The sequence below is a fragment of the Cherax quadricarinatus genome, chromosome 74, assembly GCF_038502225.1.
Source record: "Cherax quadricarinatus isolate ZL_2023a chromosome 74, ASM3850222v1, whole genome shotgun sequence".
In the NCBI taxonomy this organism is placed as follows: Eukaryota; Metazoa; Arthropoda; class Malacostraca; order Decapoda; family Parastacidae; genus Cherax; species Cherax quadricarinatus.
This window is the reverse complement of record NC_091365.1, coordinates 1,791,420-1,806,322: the sequence shown is the minus strand read 5'-3', so window position 1 is coordinate 1,806,322 and position 14,903 is coordinate 1,791,420. Positions and strand designations below refer to the sequence as shown.

Here is a 14,903-nt window from a genome sequence, read left to right as displayed (position 1 = left end):
GCAAGGTTAAAGATGAGGAGTTTGAGGTAATCAGTCCCTCAGTCTGGCTGGTGAAACGAAACGTTTCCAGAATAAAGATAACCCAAATGTTGCACAGGTGTCTCATCAACTTGTGGGTTTTCTAAGCCATTTATTTACAACCTGCAGGAGTGCACGTGGGGGTTCACTTTCCTCTTTAAGACTTGTACCTTCGTATCAGTAAAATGTTCTACGTGAGAAAGTTGAAGAGTCATGGAGCAAGAATGTTGACATAGCGTTTTCTACTTGTACTTAGGATACCCCTGCTTTTCACTTGGTTTATTCTACACTTTCTCCCATATCAATATCAGTGGTCCTAGACTTCAACTTGCTGCCAGCAAATATCAGAAATATTGCTGGAATCACTCACCGGTAGGCCCCTGGCTGCTTCAAGAAGGGGGCTGGACAGATACCTAAAATCAGTACCCGATCAGCCGGGCTGTGGTTCGTACTTTGGACTACGTGCGGCCAGCAGTAACAACCTGGTTGATCATGCCCTGATCCACCGGAAGGCCTGGTCAAGGACTAAGCCGCGGGGGCGTTGAACTCCGGAATACCCTCCAGGTAGGTAGTCAGTTATGACAGTGTGTAGAGTAGGCACCTGACCTTCGTGTGTGTGTGTTTGTATATATATGTGTATATATATATATATATATATATATATATATATATATATATATATATATATATATATAATATAGGGAGGTACCACCTCTAGAACTGTTATAGGGACCCTCATCCTCAGAGAAAAGAATAAACTTGCTTCAGGGACAACTCAATATTCTCCCTGAAGCTGTTTGAGAATTTTCTCCTACCACCCCCTATATTATATATATATATATATATATATATATATATATATATATATATTATATATATATATATATATATTATTTAAAGACAAAATACATTTACAGAACATTCACAAAACTACGATACAAAGTAAAACAATATAGGTAACTCAGAGCTACATCTCGAATACTTCGTCCAGCTCCCCGGCGGTGGGCCGCGTGCCCAGAATGCTGCAGGCATTTCCTCTCTGGATCGCAACACTGAGTCTCTGGAAGAGGAAGCTGGTCGCCCTGTGGTCTTTTGTTTCTATGATGAGCTTTTCACCCAGCTCTATTAGGAACTTTAGAGCACACTTGCCCCATGCTCCAAGGGTCTCTGACCCTATTGGGATGAAGTTATAGCAAGGGGGAAGGTCTTCATATTTGCGGATCTTCTGAGTCTCCCTGTGGCTGGCAGCTCCACCCCCTTCCACTACGGAGTATGGCAAGTAGGTGTCTGCCAATGTGGCGGCACATGTGTAGTCCCAGACAATCTGCTTTCCATCCTTCCAAGGTAGCATAGTGGCTCCATCAGGACGCTTTAGACTTCCGTCAGACCTCTGCACTTGGGATTCCCGTTGAGCTGCGCAACGGGCTGTGGCGAGGCTTCTCTTTATGATATCATTGACCTCCTCATGCCTGGCATACTTCCCTTCTGCTGTGTGACACACGAAACCATGAAGTCCGATTTGATCAGCTGTCGCCCTGCCGCAAATACACCTATGCTCGGTGAGGATGGGGGCGGCTAGGCGAAGAGCAACACCAATCCGAATGGCCTGTGGGTCTAGTCGAGTGCCCAAGGAGGAATTGGGAACAGCAAACAGGAAATCTCCTGAGTGTGGTGCCTTCACTGCCAGGAGACGAGCTTTGTCCTTTCCTGAGGCGTTGGAGAGCATTGTGTTGGCGATTTTTTTCATGATCGGTTTGTCCCAGTGGGACTGTTTGTGTTCTTTGGGAGGAGCTGGTCTACTGGAGGAATCTGTAAGGGTGTCCCACCGAATCGCTGCTTCAGTGAACCTGGGGTCTTGAGCTCCTACCATGTCTCTCAAGCGTTCGGGAACAATCTTCTTGACTAAAGCACTGGAAGCCAAACATGAAGACAGAAAAACAGGTAAAGCAACATGCGTTGCTTTGCGCACCCCTATACCTCCCAGTCATACTGGGAGGGTTGCCTGATCCCATTGCTGATCCTCTAGTGACAGGTTCAGTGCCTTCTTAAGGGTTGACCTCAGGTGTGCATCATATTCGTCGAGTGTTGGGTTGTCAAAAGAGGGTGCACACCTCAGGAAGTAAGTGAGTCTTGGAATAGTAAGGCACCTTGTGAGGAGATACAGAGCATCATGGGCATCAAGATTGCTTATTCTCTCCTCCATTCTCATCAGGTCATTCAATTTGTCCTTGAGGACTGTGTCGATGGCCTGGTGACCCAGCGGTGCTCCCAAGAGGGTACTGGTACTTCCAAGAGGGTACTGTTGGACGGAGTGGTAGTATATATATATATATATATATATATATATATATATATATATATATATATATATATATATATATATATATGTCGTGCCGAATATGTAAAACTGGTCAATTAGCAAGAACTCATTTAAAATTAATTCCTTTCTGAAATTTTCTCTTATACGTTTAAAGATATATTTTTTTCATTAATGTTAATGTAAAAATTTATAATTTTGCACCAAAAGAATCTTAGAAAACTTACCTAACCTTATTATAACAAGCGCAATTTATTTTAGCCTAACCCAACTAAATATATTTTAGATTTGTTTACAATAATCTAATACTAATCAAACACAGTGAAATATATTTTTTTCGTTAGGTTCAGAATGATTTTGGCGAAATTATTGCATACAAAAATTTTCACTTGTCTTATTTGGCAAGATGAGCGTTGGATCGCAAGTTCTGCCTATTCGGCACGACATATATATATATATATATATATATATATATATATATATATATATATGTCGTGCCGAATAGGCAGAACTTGCGATCTTGGAGGGTACTGTTGGACGGAGTGGTAGTAGTTTTCTAAGTTCCTTTTGGTGCAAAATTATAAATTTTTACATCAACATTAATATATATATATATATATATATATATATATATATATATATATATATATATATATATATATATAGGCGGTGATATTGTGGTGGTGCTTGATGTAGTGTGGGCCTTGATATTGTGTTCGTGTTTGATGCGGTATCGGTGGTGATATTGTGGTGGTGTTTGATGTGGTATCGGTGGTGATATTGTGGTGGTGCTTAATGTGGTGTGGGCGGTGCAGCGGAAACCAGCACTTGCCATTGTGTCTCTTTACACAATTAGGTATTGATGTATTTATCTGCCCGGGTTTATAGTTGATAAACCTTGTGTGTGTGTGTGTGTGTGTGTGTGTGTGTGTGTGTCTGTGTCTGTGTCTGTGTGTGTGTGTGTGTGTGTGTGTGTGTGTGTGTGTGTGTGTGTGTGTGTGTGTGTGTGTGTGTGTGTGTGTGCGTCTGTCTGTCTGTCTGTGTCTGTATTTTGTTGTTCAGAATTTTTAATTCAATAGTTGATTGTAATTATCATTATTATCATGGGAAGCGCTAAACCCGTAGAGATCATACATTGCGTTCGAAATAGGTAATCAGCTTTGATCCCAGTAATGGGAAGATGGCTCCATTTCCTTAGATTAAAAGCCCTTCATTAACATAGCGTGTTAACGTTAATACATTTTTATAACATTCGTTATAAATGTTACATATAATTTATTTAAATATACTAAGCTGACGTCAGCACACATGGGGGAAGCACTAAACGTGTAGGGCTGTACAGAGCGCCCGGGGAATAAGACACTCAGGTTCGATCAGGCTGTTGGTGCTGGCTGCCCGCTGGCCCGCATATCCATCACAGGATGGTTAATCTGGTATAGAAAATAAGGTGCTAGTTACGAGTTAAGCTGCCAGCAGCCAGCACCAACAGCCTGGAATTTGCTTCAAGTAACCAGTAAGTTACTTTTATTAAGCAGAAGTTTTCACGACACTTGGAAATTGTTTTGTTTGAATCAATGAATATTTTCATTTCGTTATTTATAATGTTTTTTTTTTTTACTGTCTTTTCAGGTGAGTGTTGGTGACTGCATGGCGAGTTGCACACCTGGAGAGTGATGTGCGATGGTGACTGGTGAGTCTCCGGGAACCTGATTCCCTGCACATGTGACTGTGTATCCTGGTAAATGTTTTGACTGTGACCTAAACATTGGCAAGTTATTACCAACGCAAGTTGTGATAGTTAACGCAGAGAGCCTTGTCATTCTTCGCATGCAATATACATCCCGCTTATGTATACTGCTTTAAGTGAATACGTGTGTGCGTGTTTGCAAATAAAATCGCAAAAGGGGGTGACGAAGAAGGCAGATAAACTACGAGGTTGAGAGGAGATAGGAAGATAAGGTCTGAGGCCTTCGTCAGAAGCTAAAAGATTCGGTAAATTAACAGGGGACTGGATAGAAATTCAGTGAATTACGCACGTTATGTTAGTGTATCAAATAGGGGTGGGGATTTATATCACGGTACCAACGTTGGGGGGGGTAGATCACAGTACCAACGTGGGGGAGAGTTAGATCACAATACCATCGTGAGGGAGTTAATCACAGTACCAACGGGAGATAAGGATAGATCACAGTACCAACGTGAGGGAGTTAAATCACAGCACCAACGTGAGAGTTAGGAACGGGATGAGGCTTAATAAAACACACTTAAATTGGTGTTGTAAAGCTACTTATTAAGCTACGTACAAGAGGAAGCTGTAGTCTGGTAAACAGGCGGTGGAGCGCACGATAAGTGCACCTGATTGGCACGAGTAGACGGGGCTAACTTAGTGTGATAAGTGAAGCTCTGTTGGCGATACGTAATTAGGAAAAGTCGCCACAAGTTGGGCATTGGTTTGACGTGCTGTCACCTCCTCCACGTCCACCACACACCAGAATATATCTCGCCTCACTTTTTATGTCTCTATTTCCTTCGTCGTGGGTGGTGTGCTAAACCCATACGTCATGCATGATAGCAATCAGATTCGATCCAAGAAGAGAGTTGGTTCTATTTTTCTGGGTGAAGAAACTGTCACTTGCGTCATGGCTCCTGCCTTGAATATCTAATGGTTAGAATTATAAAAAAATTTTTAAAGGGGTACAATAAAGGAACACTGTATCAATATCCGTGGCCCCAGAGTATTCAGCATCTTACCAGAAAATATAAGAAACTGGACTGGAACAAGTGTAGAAGTCTTCAAGAGAAAACTGGACAAGTATCTTCACCAGGTGCCAGATCAACCAGGCTGTGATGGATATGTGGGGCAGCGGGCCACCAGCAGCAACAGCTTGGTTGACCAGGCTAGCACTAGAAGAGCCTGGCCCATGACCGGGCTCCGAGAGTAGTAAGACTCTTGAAACTCATCAAAGGTATATCAAAGGTAAAGGGTGGGCCGGTAAGCCAGCGGAAGGCCTCTGTCAGATGACCAAAAGCTCCAGCTGCGGGTCATTATATGACAAAGACCCGCGCCAAGAAACAGTTGTCCCGTGTCCTGACGAATCTGACTTAACCTCACCTCCCTTGAAGATATCGGAAGTTTTTACTCTCGTAATCTTTTTTTCGGATGACCACCTGATTAACTAGGCTGTTCATGTCCGCATCTCGCAGGTTTACATGATCTTAGATTTTGCAATTGTACCTTTATTAAGCATTTTCTCTTTGTCATTTTCTCATAACACAGGGTAATAAATTTTATGTTGCATATCACGTCATAGAAGGAAAAGGAGGATTTAATTATCATGGTATATTCCAGTTGAAGATTACTTTGTTTTCAGTTTGTAGGAACGTTTATGACAATGGAAAAACAATGCAATTATTGTAGTAGTTGATTTTTTAGTTATTTTCATTTTGAGTAACCAAGGTCCTAGGACTGAAATATGTCCTAAAGTGGTTGAATGTTTTTTTTTTTCACCACAGCAGTTAGTGATGGAGGTGCGTGTGAGGCTTACAAGTGTGTGGTACTCGGTGAAGCTGGATTTATTTAGTGCCTAGTTTATATTTGTGGCATTCATCAGTTGAGCGGGTGACACTGTGCCAGCACGGAGGGCACAGCTTCTCTGTTTGTCAGGTGACGACACTGTGCCAACGCTTGATACAGCCTCTGATGAATGACATATTTACAACACTTGCGTACCATTGTTCCCGAAAGGTTCGCCTGCACACCTGGCGTCTTCAGTCTAATGAAGCGAATCCAACATTGGAGATAGTAGTTGTAGTAGTAGGGGACGGTAGTAAGTCACTCAAGCCTAAATCGTAGGTATGCGACCACACCTTACTTAATTAGAGAAACGAGGTGTAGCAGCTGCAGGTGGCCTCATATTTGAACATGGCCCACTAGTGGAAGTAAATCATGCTAAACACTTGTTACCACAGGAGTTGCAAGAGACTTCCCCTGTACTAAGATACTATGTAGATATATGGCTCAGAAAGGCTGTTAGATAGCCTTTCTGAGATCTTGATGAAATAGACACTTGCACAACACTTGGCAATCTTTACTATGGAAACGTTTCGCTAACCAGTGGCTTCCTCAGTCAAATACAGAGAAGAATGACGATCAGAGGAGTTTGAGGTAATCAGTCCCTCAGCCTATGCTACACAAGTCTTTCCTCATACCCAGCCCTTCTCACTTATACCTGCCCAACCTATTTTTAGAGCTGCCCAGGATGTTAGCTTCAATGACTCCACTTGGCACATTGTTCCTCTCTGTAGACTACTTTTTAAACTGTACACCTTGACTGTGCACGCTACATACCTGTTGTTGTATGTCAGCCAGTTGTCTCTTCTTTCTAACACTTATAAATAATAATTTATGAGATCTGTGTACCTCAGATCAAGAATAACAACAATAATAAAAACAATGACAAAAATAATATTTAAGCTTCGTCAGAAATGTAAGCAAGGAAAGCTTGTCAGCTTCTTGGTAAATGCTCTCTTACATTTTTATCTTCCAGCTTGTTATTCCTTCTTCATTCGTGTTATAAATTTGTGTTGTGTAGCTTTATATGTTATCTGGCTTCTCGTGTGTGTGTGTGTGTGTGTACGTACTCACCTAATTCACCTAATTGTGGTTGCAGGGGTCGAGTCATAGCTCCTGGCCCCGCCTCTTCGCTGGCCGCTACTAGAAAAAAAATCCTGGGCCGCAAGAATGGGAATCTTGCATGATACCACTACATCAATGTATGTGTGTGTGTGTGTGTGTGTGTGTGTGTGTGTGTGTGTGTGTGTGTGTGCGTGTGCGTGTGTGTGTGTGTTTGTGTGTGTCAGTCCACCTGTCTTAACCCTGCCTGTTTTTGCTAGTGACAGCTTAACGGGCAGCTCCCCATCCTAGCAATGAAAGTTTTCTTGACCGTGTCTTGACATTTACCGTGTGTGTGTGTGTGTGTGTGTGTGTGTGTGTGTTTGTGTTTGTCACCTTTCTGTGATTGCGGGGGAGTTGAGTTCCAGCTCCCCATCCGTCCGTGATTCGTTTGGTTATTGATCTGGCTGGAGGGCAACATGCCAGCAAGTAGGGTAATGCAATCTGGGATTTACCTGTGACCTGTGTCGGAAGTTTTTCTACCCCCGCCGACCTGCACGGGGCCAGGCTGGGAGACGTGGTAGAACAAAGGTTTATTAGAGAACGTTTCGCTCACTTGAACGATGTAAACACGCGAAACAGACCAAGTGTCTGTCGACAAGGGCCTTAGACTACTGGTAATTAACCCTTTATCTCTCTCTCTCTCTCTCTCACACACACACACACACACACACACACACACACACACACACACACCTGTAACTAGGTGAGTACACACATATTTATGTATATAACAACAGTGCCTCAACTTTTACATTATGTACCTCTCACTCGCTCTCTGGCTGCTTCTCTTATATTTTTGGATCCAACACCCTTGCCATTTTGTCCTCACCTTTTGTTTTACTGTCTGTGTGTGTGTGTGTCGTGGTGTGGACAGTACCTGTCCTCTCCTGGACCTCTCTTATGTTGGCCTCTACTATTGCCTATTCATATCAGCAGGTTGTGTTGTAACTGCTACACCAGTACACAGATAACCCGCACATAGGAGAGAGAAGAACTTACGACGACGTATCGTTCGACTTGGACCATTTACAAGTCACTTTTTAAATGGCTTAAGTCTGACCGAAACGTCGTTATAAGCTCCTCTCTCCTATGTGCGGGTTATTTATGTTTTGTGTGGAAAAAGACACGTACAGTTTAGGACATTTATGATAGGAAACGTTTCGCCGCAAGTGGTTTCTTCAGTCATAATACAGAGGTAACTAAGAAACGAGTATATATAGTGGCAGGAGTCAGTAGAGTTGCAAGTGGTATATAAATGGTATATAATACCGAGAAGATGAAGAATTAGACGTGTGTGTAACATTTGGATATCTTTACGTTTCGCCATTCAGTGGGGAAACGTCTACAGATAAAGATACCCAGATGTTTCATGTTTAATTCTTCTAAAAGGGTTGCATTATTGGTTCCTCAGTGTAGTTCCTTGGTGGTGAGACGCTCTCTTTCGCTGGGTCAAGCCTGATTATCACGCTATCTCCTTTCATCATATGACCCTCACGGATTTAGCGCTTCCACACGAATAATATAATGATTCAGGTGGAGGAACTGTGTGTGTGTGTGTGTGTGTGTTTCCTTAATGTTATGTCTTTGGCATTTAGAGATCAGAAACAAAAGGGAAAGACATTGTTTAAACCAATAAAGAATTATACCCACAGATCAACATCATGGCAACATCGGTGGTAAAACCGAAAAAAAAAGACGATCATTCCCTAAAATTTGATGCTGGGGTCTCCGTGGCTGGAGTTCTTCACTCTACCCTCAAGAGTGCGTCTCCTCGTAATTAATGAGGAATTACGATGCTTGTGCTCACTTAGCCTCACCTCGATTGAATCTACACTTTAAACTCAAAAAAAAAAAAAAAAAAAAAAGGTTTTTAACTTAATGTTTGTGAATTTTCTGCTGCTGTAATTTCGAAAGTTAAATTTAAATTAATTTAATAAGGATATTACTGAAAATTACCGAATGGATTTTGAACATCTAAATTCCCCCGAAGACGGTTTGTGATAAGTCTCTCACTCCAGATGGATATGTAGGGCAGCGGGCCATCAGCAGTATCAGTATTATATATATATATATATATATATATATATATATATATATATATATATATATATATATATATATATATATATATATATATATATATATATATATATATATATATATCACGGGACAAGTGATTTGAAATCATTAACAGAACTGCAGCTTGGCCAGGATTCGATCCTGCATTCCCATGCCCAGCCGTGGGTGAACTGAACACAGTACGCATCACTCTATCCATTGGATGGCGATCAGACCCTTAGGGACTGACCACCTCAAAACTACGTCTTCAAGGATAATGGACTGATCACATCGTCTTCACATCTCTACTTCCGCAGACTCCTCTATACCCGACTGAAGAAGCTTACTGTGTAGGCGAAACTTTTCGGAATAAAGATAACTGATTGTTGCACATCTTACGTATCAACCTGTCGGTATTACCTGGAGAGGATTTCGGGGGTCAACGCCCCCGCGGGCCGGTCTGTGACCAGGCCTCAAATTTATATACCATTTTCTCATTCACTTCAAATTTAGTGTGTTCAGGAAGTGCCACTGATACTGTCAGGTGGGACCGTGATGAATGAGGGTTATTACCTAAAGACTTGGCTTATATGTACTCAGACATCATCAATGTTGCGCATGAAGACGCCCAAGTCTGCCAGAGGGGGTATGTGAGAATGTTGTTTAAGGAAGTGTCCGCGCGTGCTCTGAGGGGCAGTAAAGCCCTAATAGCAGAGGTGTGAGTGACAGTTACCTTAAAATGGTAGAAACTCTACTGGTGCCACAGCTGTTGAGAGCGCCAGTGATTTGGACAGCAAATGTGTCACCATCAGCTACTAAGAATTGGTGTGGGTGATCACGCAAGAGCCACTCTTGTGTCCGGCCAACGCAGGCTCTTGGCGTTTCCTGTTTTGCCGTGAGATGTATGCAGGCAGAGTTACTGTTAAACCCGGCCGATAAGTAGAATATTGACTCTAGCCAGGCGGAATGCCAGAAAATTAGCTAGTCAATGATCGACGGCAACTCTTCCACACGCTCGTCATAGCTCACAAAATCCTCAGCCGAATTCCGGAGAAGACAACACCTTGACATCTGTGCTAAAAGGCGCTGTAAAGAATGCAGAAATTCGGGCAAGAATGTGTGTAACTTGAACCGCAGCTTAGTGCTCAGACACCTTCCCGTCGTAAATTTGATCTTGGGCACAATTGTGATCTCTTAGGACGTAAACTTTCGCTGGGGAGCGAGGGCACTTCTTCACCATTTTGTCTCTGCTGGTCCCTCGTTCTCCCGATGATTGTGGCCATCTCCTCCTCCGTTCGTCTTTCAGGTAACCCGTTAGACATTATTCCAAAAGAGCAACTATTGCTGAACTGAGGCCGGCATCAATGATAACACTGGCACCGTAGTAGAAGTGGCATTATATAGCAAGACAGTTACATTAAACAGTTCCTGCTAAAAGTAAAACTACCAGAGAATACTTAAATGTCTTTGTTGACCTCAGTCACTTGTATTATCATACGCAGAAGAGGAGTTAAGGGAGCGAGGATGTGAGTTTGCCTTTTACCCCTCCATATAGGCCTATTGTGTTTTCTCGTAGGCTTACCCCTTCCCACATATAGGACTACTACCTATTTCCACCTATAGGCCTACTACCCCTACTCTTATATTGACCTACTACTACTACTACCCCTTCCCTCTTATTAGCCTGCTACCCCTCCCTCTTAATGGCCTGTTACCCCTTTCCTTGCGTAGACCTATTTATCTATTCCTTCCGACTCGTTCTGAACCTTTTTATTATCCATGAGCACTGTTCCCAGTTCTATCTTCCTCTCTCCCTTCGGCCTCCCAACCACGCTGATGGGTGTGGTGGGCAATTGTAAACATTCTGGTGGGGAGGGAGGGTAGTGGGGAGTGCTGGTAGTGGAAGGTGGTGGGATGGGAGGGGAGGAGAGATGGTGGGGAGATTGGTGGAGAATGTGACATTGTGGGAGATGGATTCTCTGAGAGTGGTATCGGGAGCCGCCAAGACGAAAGGAGGTCGTTAGCCAAGTGCATATTTGTGTGTTGTGATCCTTTATCGAAACAGATGGAACTAATAAGTTCAAGTGAACTTTAAGTGCCAGCCAGTCCTTCAGTAACTTAACTCGTAAACCACCCACACACATACACGCACAGCGTCCGCCCATAAACACACACGCACACACTCACGCAAACGCGCACGCTGAAACTCGAGTCATTTCGCTAAACATTCTGCGAGTTACTGTGTAGAGAAAGACTAAACCCTGGTTTAAGTCATCCTCGTCTAATCCTGGTTTATTTGTAAAGTGATCGTAAAAAGTGCCCCACCCAGTGAGTGCGTCTCGCTGGCTTGTTCATGCTGAGTTTCCCTGCCAGGTGGAAACTTAGGATCACCAGGGATTAACTTTATTGTCCGGCTCTGGAGGAGGAGGAGGTGGTGGGCGTGGCATATTTTGGTTCCCCTCCCTCCCTCCATCACCTCTCCTGCTTCTCTGCTTTTTGTTTTTGTTCTTTGTTTCCGCCTCTCTGTCCGGTCTGTTTCTTGTTTACATTTGTGCATCTCGCTTGTACCTGTGTCGCTGCATCGTCACCATGTGCGTGCGTACAACCTGTGGATTTTCTCGTGACACTGATGCTACAGTGAAGAAAATACACTGACGATCATGTTTACAACAGTGTTATAAACAAATTACGGTGAGCATCGGTGCCGCGTGTTATTACCGATAGGCTTCAAACCGGTTGCCTAGAGTTCTCAATCAATCACTAAACAAACCACTCGGTTTCAACCTCGATTGAATTTAATTCAGTCTCAAATACTATAATGAAAACACATCCGTACAGAGAAAAACTAGCGGGCACACTTGTGTTAGGAAATAATTGGAAAATATAATAGAGTAGAAATACTCCTGAATGTGGGTCGAGGAGTGAGCAAACCGGTTGAAGAAGGTACCGAGATGCCACAAACATCTTGCAAGTGTAATAGTGGAGGTAGTGTGGTGAGATCCACAGGTTAAGTAAGTTTATTTAGGCACAGGTACACACAAGTACAATTATCATAACTTTACCTTTAATATACCTTTGAAGAGTTGAGAGTTTAACTACTCTCGGAGCCCGGCCATGGACCAGGCTCGCCTGGTGCTTGCCTGATCAACCAGGCTGTTGCTGCTGGAGGCCCGCTGCCCCACATGATTACCTAGGATAATCCAAGAAAGTCAAAGTGACTTATTTTCATTGGAGTTCTAGATGGAAGATGCGTTTACACTGGTCAAGACATTAATGGAACGTTTCGCTACGAGTGGCTTCTTGAGTCAATAGTGGCGAAATGTTTCATTACTCAGTGTCTTATTCAGCACATGTGTGTCTTATTACAAGTGAGTGCCTCTGTTATGAAGAAATACGTTTCCAGATTACTTAAATTCAACAGAAACTTAACTAAATATTCAAATTCAGAGTGTTCGCTGGAGATTGTACGAGAGAGAGAGAGACAGACAGACAGACAGACAGACAGACAGACAGACAGACAGACAGACAGATAGACAGAGAGAGAGACACAGACAGACAGAGAGACAGGTGTAGCCATCGTGTTCCCTCACAAAATATGTGTCCCTTACAACTGCAAGCGAAAATAATAGAGCAAATAGAGATATTACCACGAAGAATTAAAACCTGTTATAAGCGCAGATCTAAACAAAGATAGTAATGCATTAATTAAATACGTAGAGAAATAATGAAGGGTCGGCATTCGCTGCAAGATGTCACTAGCTGCTCCAGTTGCTTCTCTCTCTCCACAGCCTTTATTTAAAGGAACATAATCTGAATAAAATAATTATAAACAGTTGTTCTACTAATGACTGCATAAAGAGAGCGATGGAAGAAAGGTGCAGGTAGAGTGAATATTACCCAAGTTTCACAGCCTGCCAGCAGCCTCATAACTATGTTGTAAATTGTATAAAATACTGACTTGTTGATTAAGACGCATATGCAGCAGTTGGATATCTTTATTGTTGAAACGTTTCGTCTACACAGGAGGCTTCCTCAGTCAAACACCGAGGCAGCAGGTGTAGGGAAATAATAATTAAGGTGGTCAGTCCCTCAGCAATTCCCGGAGCCCGGCCCTGGGCCAGGCTTGTCTGGTCAACCAGGCTGTTGCTGGTGGTAGTGATCCGATGGCCCACATATCCATCACAGCCTGGTTGATCTGCTCCTTGTTGGAGATACTCGTCCAGCTTCCTCTCGCATGTATCCGTATTTTCCTGGGGCCGGACTTGTTACCTACACCTACCTTACCTTATACCAAAGTAGTTTTGCCTTGTAGTCTGTTACTACCGTGTGGAGTCCTGAGCTGTCTTGTGTCAGTGGTGATCTCTCTCTTATTACAGTTCTCTGTCTTTGCCAGGTGTATATCAGTTTATTATCTCAGTATCACTCAACGTACAGGATGGCTGATCCTTCCCAGCCTGCCCAAGTCTCTTGCAGGTCCTGCAGTTATTGTCACTGTTAACGTACAGGATGGCTGATCCTTCCCAGCCTGCCCAAGTGTCTTGCAGGTCCTGCAGTTATTGCCACTGTTAACGTACAGGATGGCTGATCCTTCCCAGCCTGCCCAAGTGTCTTGCAGGTCCTGCAGTTATTGTCACTGTTAACGTACAGGATGGCTGATCCTTTCCAACCTACCCAAGTGTCTTGCAGGTCCTGCAGTTATTGTCACTGTTAACGTACAGGATGGCTGATCCTTTCCAACCTGCCCAAGTGTCTTGCAGGTCCTGCAGTTAGTATCACTTTTAACGTGCTGGAGGGGCCCTTCCCATCCTGTCCAAGTATCCTGCATGTTACCACGTGCAGAATGACTTGTCTTTTCCCATTCTAGTAAGTCTCCTTAAGGCCCTACGGTTGATCACACTGATGCTGTCTCCACTCTTTAATATTGACATGTTTACCAGCTGGTCGCTTATCTCAGTAACGTATGCTCTCATTACCTTTAGACTTTGATCTTCTGGGCCATAAGTTGCTTCTCTGCAGCCTCCTTTATCTCCCTAACTACAAGTTCTCCTCAGTGGCTCTAAGTCTTCACAGCTTCCCAGCTTCTTTAGAGTCTTCCTGAGTGACTAGAGGCGGTGTGTCGTAGAAGCTTCCTTCTTCCCAGCTCCCTTTCTTCCTCAGCCTCCTCCTTCATCAGCCTCCTCCTTCCTCAGCCTCCTCCTTCCTTACCCTCCTCCTTCCTTACCCTCCTCCTTCATCAGCCTCCTCCTTCCTTAGCCTCCTCCTTCATCAGCCTCCTCCTTCCTTACCCTCCTCCTTCATCAGCCTCCTCCTTCCTTAGCCTCCTCCTTCATCAGCCTCCTCCTTCCTTAGCCTCCTCCTTCCTCAGCCTCTTCCTTCCTTAGAATCCTCCTTTCTCAGCCTTCTCCTGGTTTATTATAAGCTATCCATCTTGACCTCCTCGTGGTTTATCTGGTGAAATGGTCTATAATCTTGCCGGTTTATTATCCAGGCTTTCTCGCCTCTGTTTATCTGGCTTGCTCTTGTGGCTTACTTTGTGGAGTCCTTGCGGCTTACCTTGTGGTTTCCTTGTGGCTTACCTTGTGGTTTCCTTGTGGCTTACCTTGTGGAGTCCTTGCGGCTTACCTTGTGGTTTCCTTGTGGCTTACCTTGTGGAGTCCTTGCGGCTTACCTTGTGGTTTCCTTGTGGCTTACCTTGTGGTTTCCTTGTGGCTTACCTTGTGGTTTCCTTGTGGCTTAGTGTTCTATTTTTATCCCAGTAGAAGTGTCTCTGTCGTTCTACGTACTGGTGTTCTTGGGGGAACGCTAAATCCGTAGGGAATCATATAGCACCTGGGG

The 14,903-nt window shown here is 43.6% G+C and overlaps 1 protein-coding gene across 2 annotated transcripts in view; it reads left to right on the top strand.

Annotated features, from left to right (window-relative positions):
- Positions 1 to 14,903, top strand: part of LOC128700151 (protein tiptop) — a 236,825-nt gene that overhangs the window by 11,153 nt on the left and 210,769 nt on the right. Inside the window, exon 2 of one of the 2 annotated variants that reach the window (XM_070100666.1) lies at positions 3,965 to 4,025. The exons of the other annotated variant lie outside the window; for it this stretch is intronic. Coding sequence (XP_069956767.1) covers positions 4,016 to 4,025 — 10 coding nt within the window. The 5' untranslated portion in view covers positions 3,965 to 4,015. The remainder of the gene's footprint in view (positions 1 to 3,964; positions 4,026 to 14,903) is intronic. 2 annotated transcript variants of the gene reach the window in all.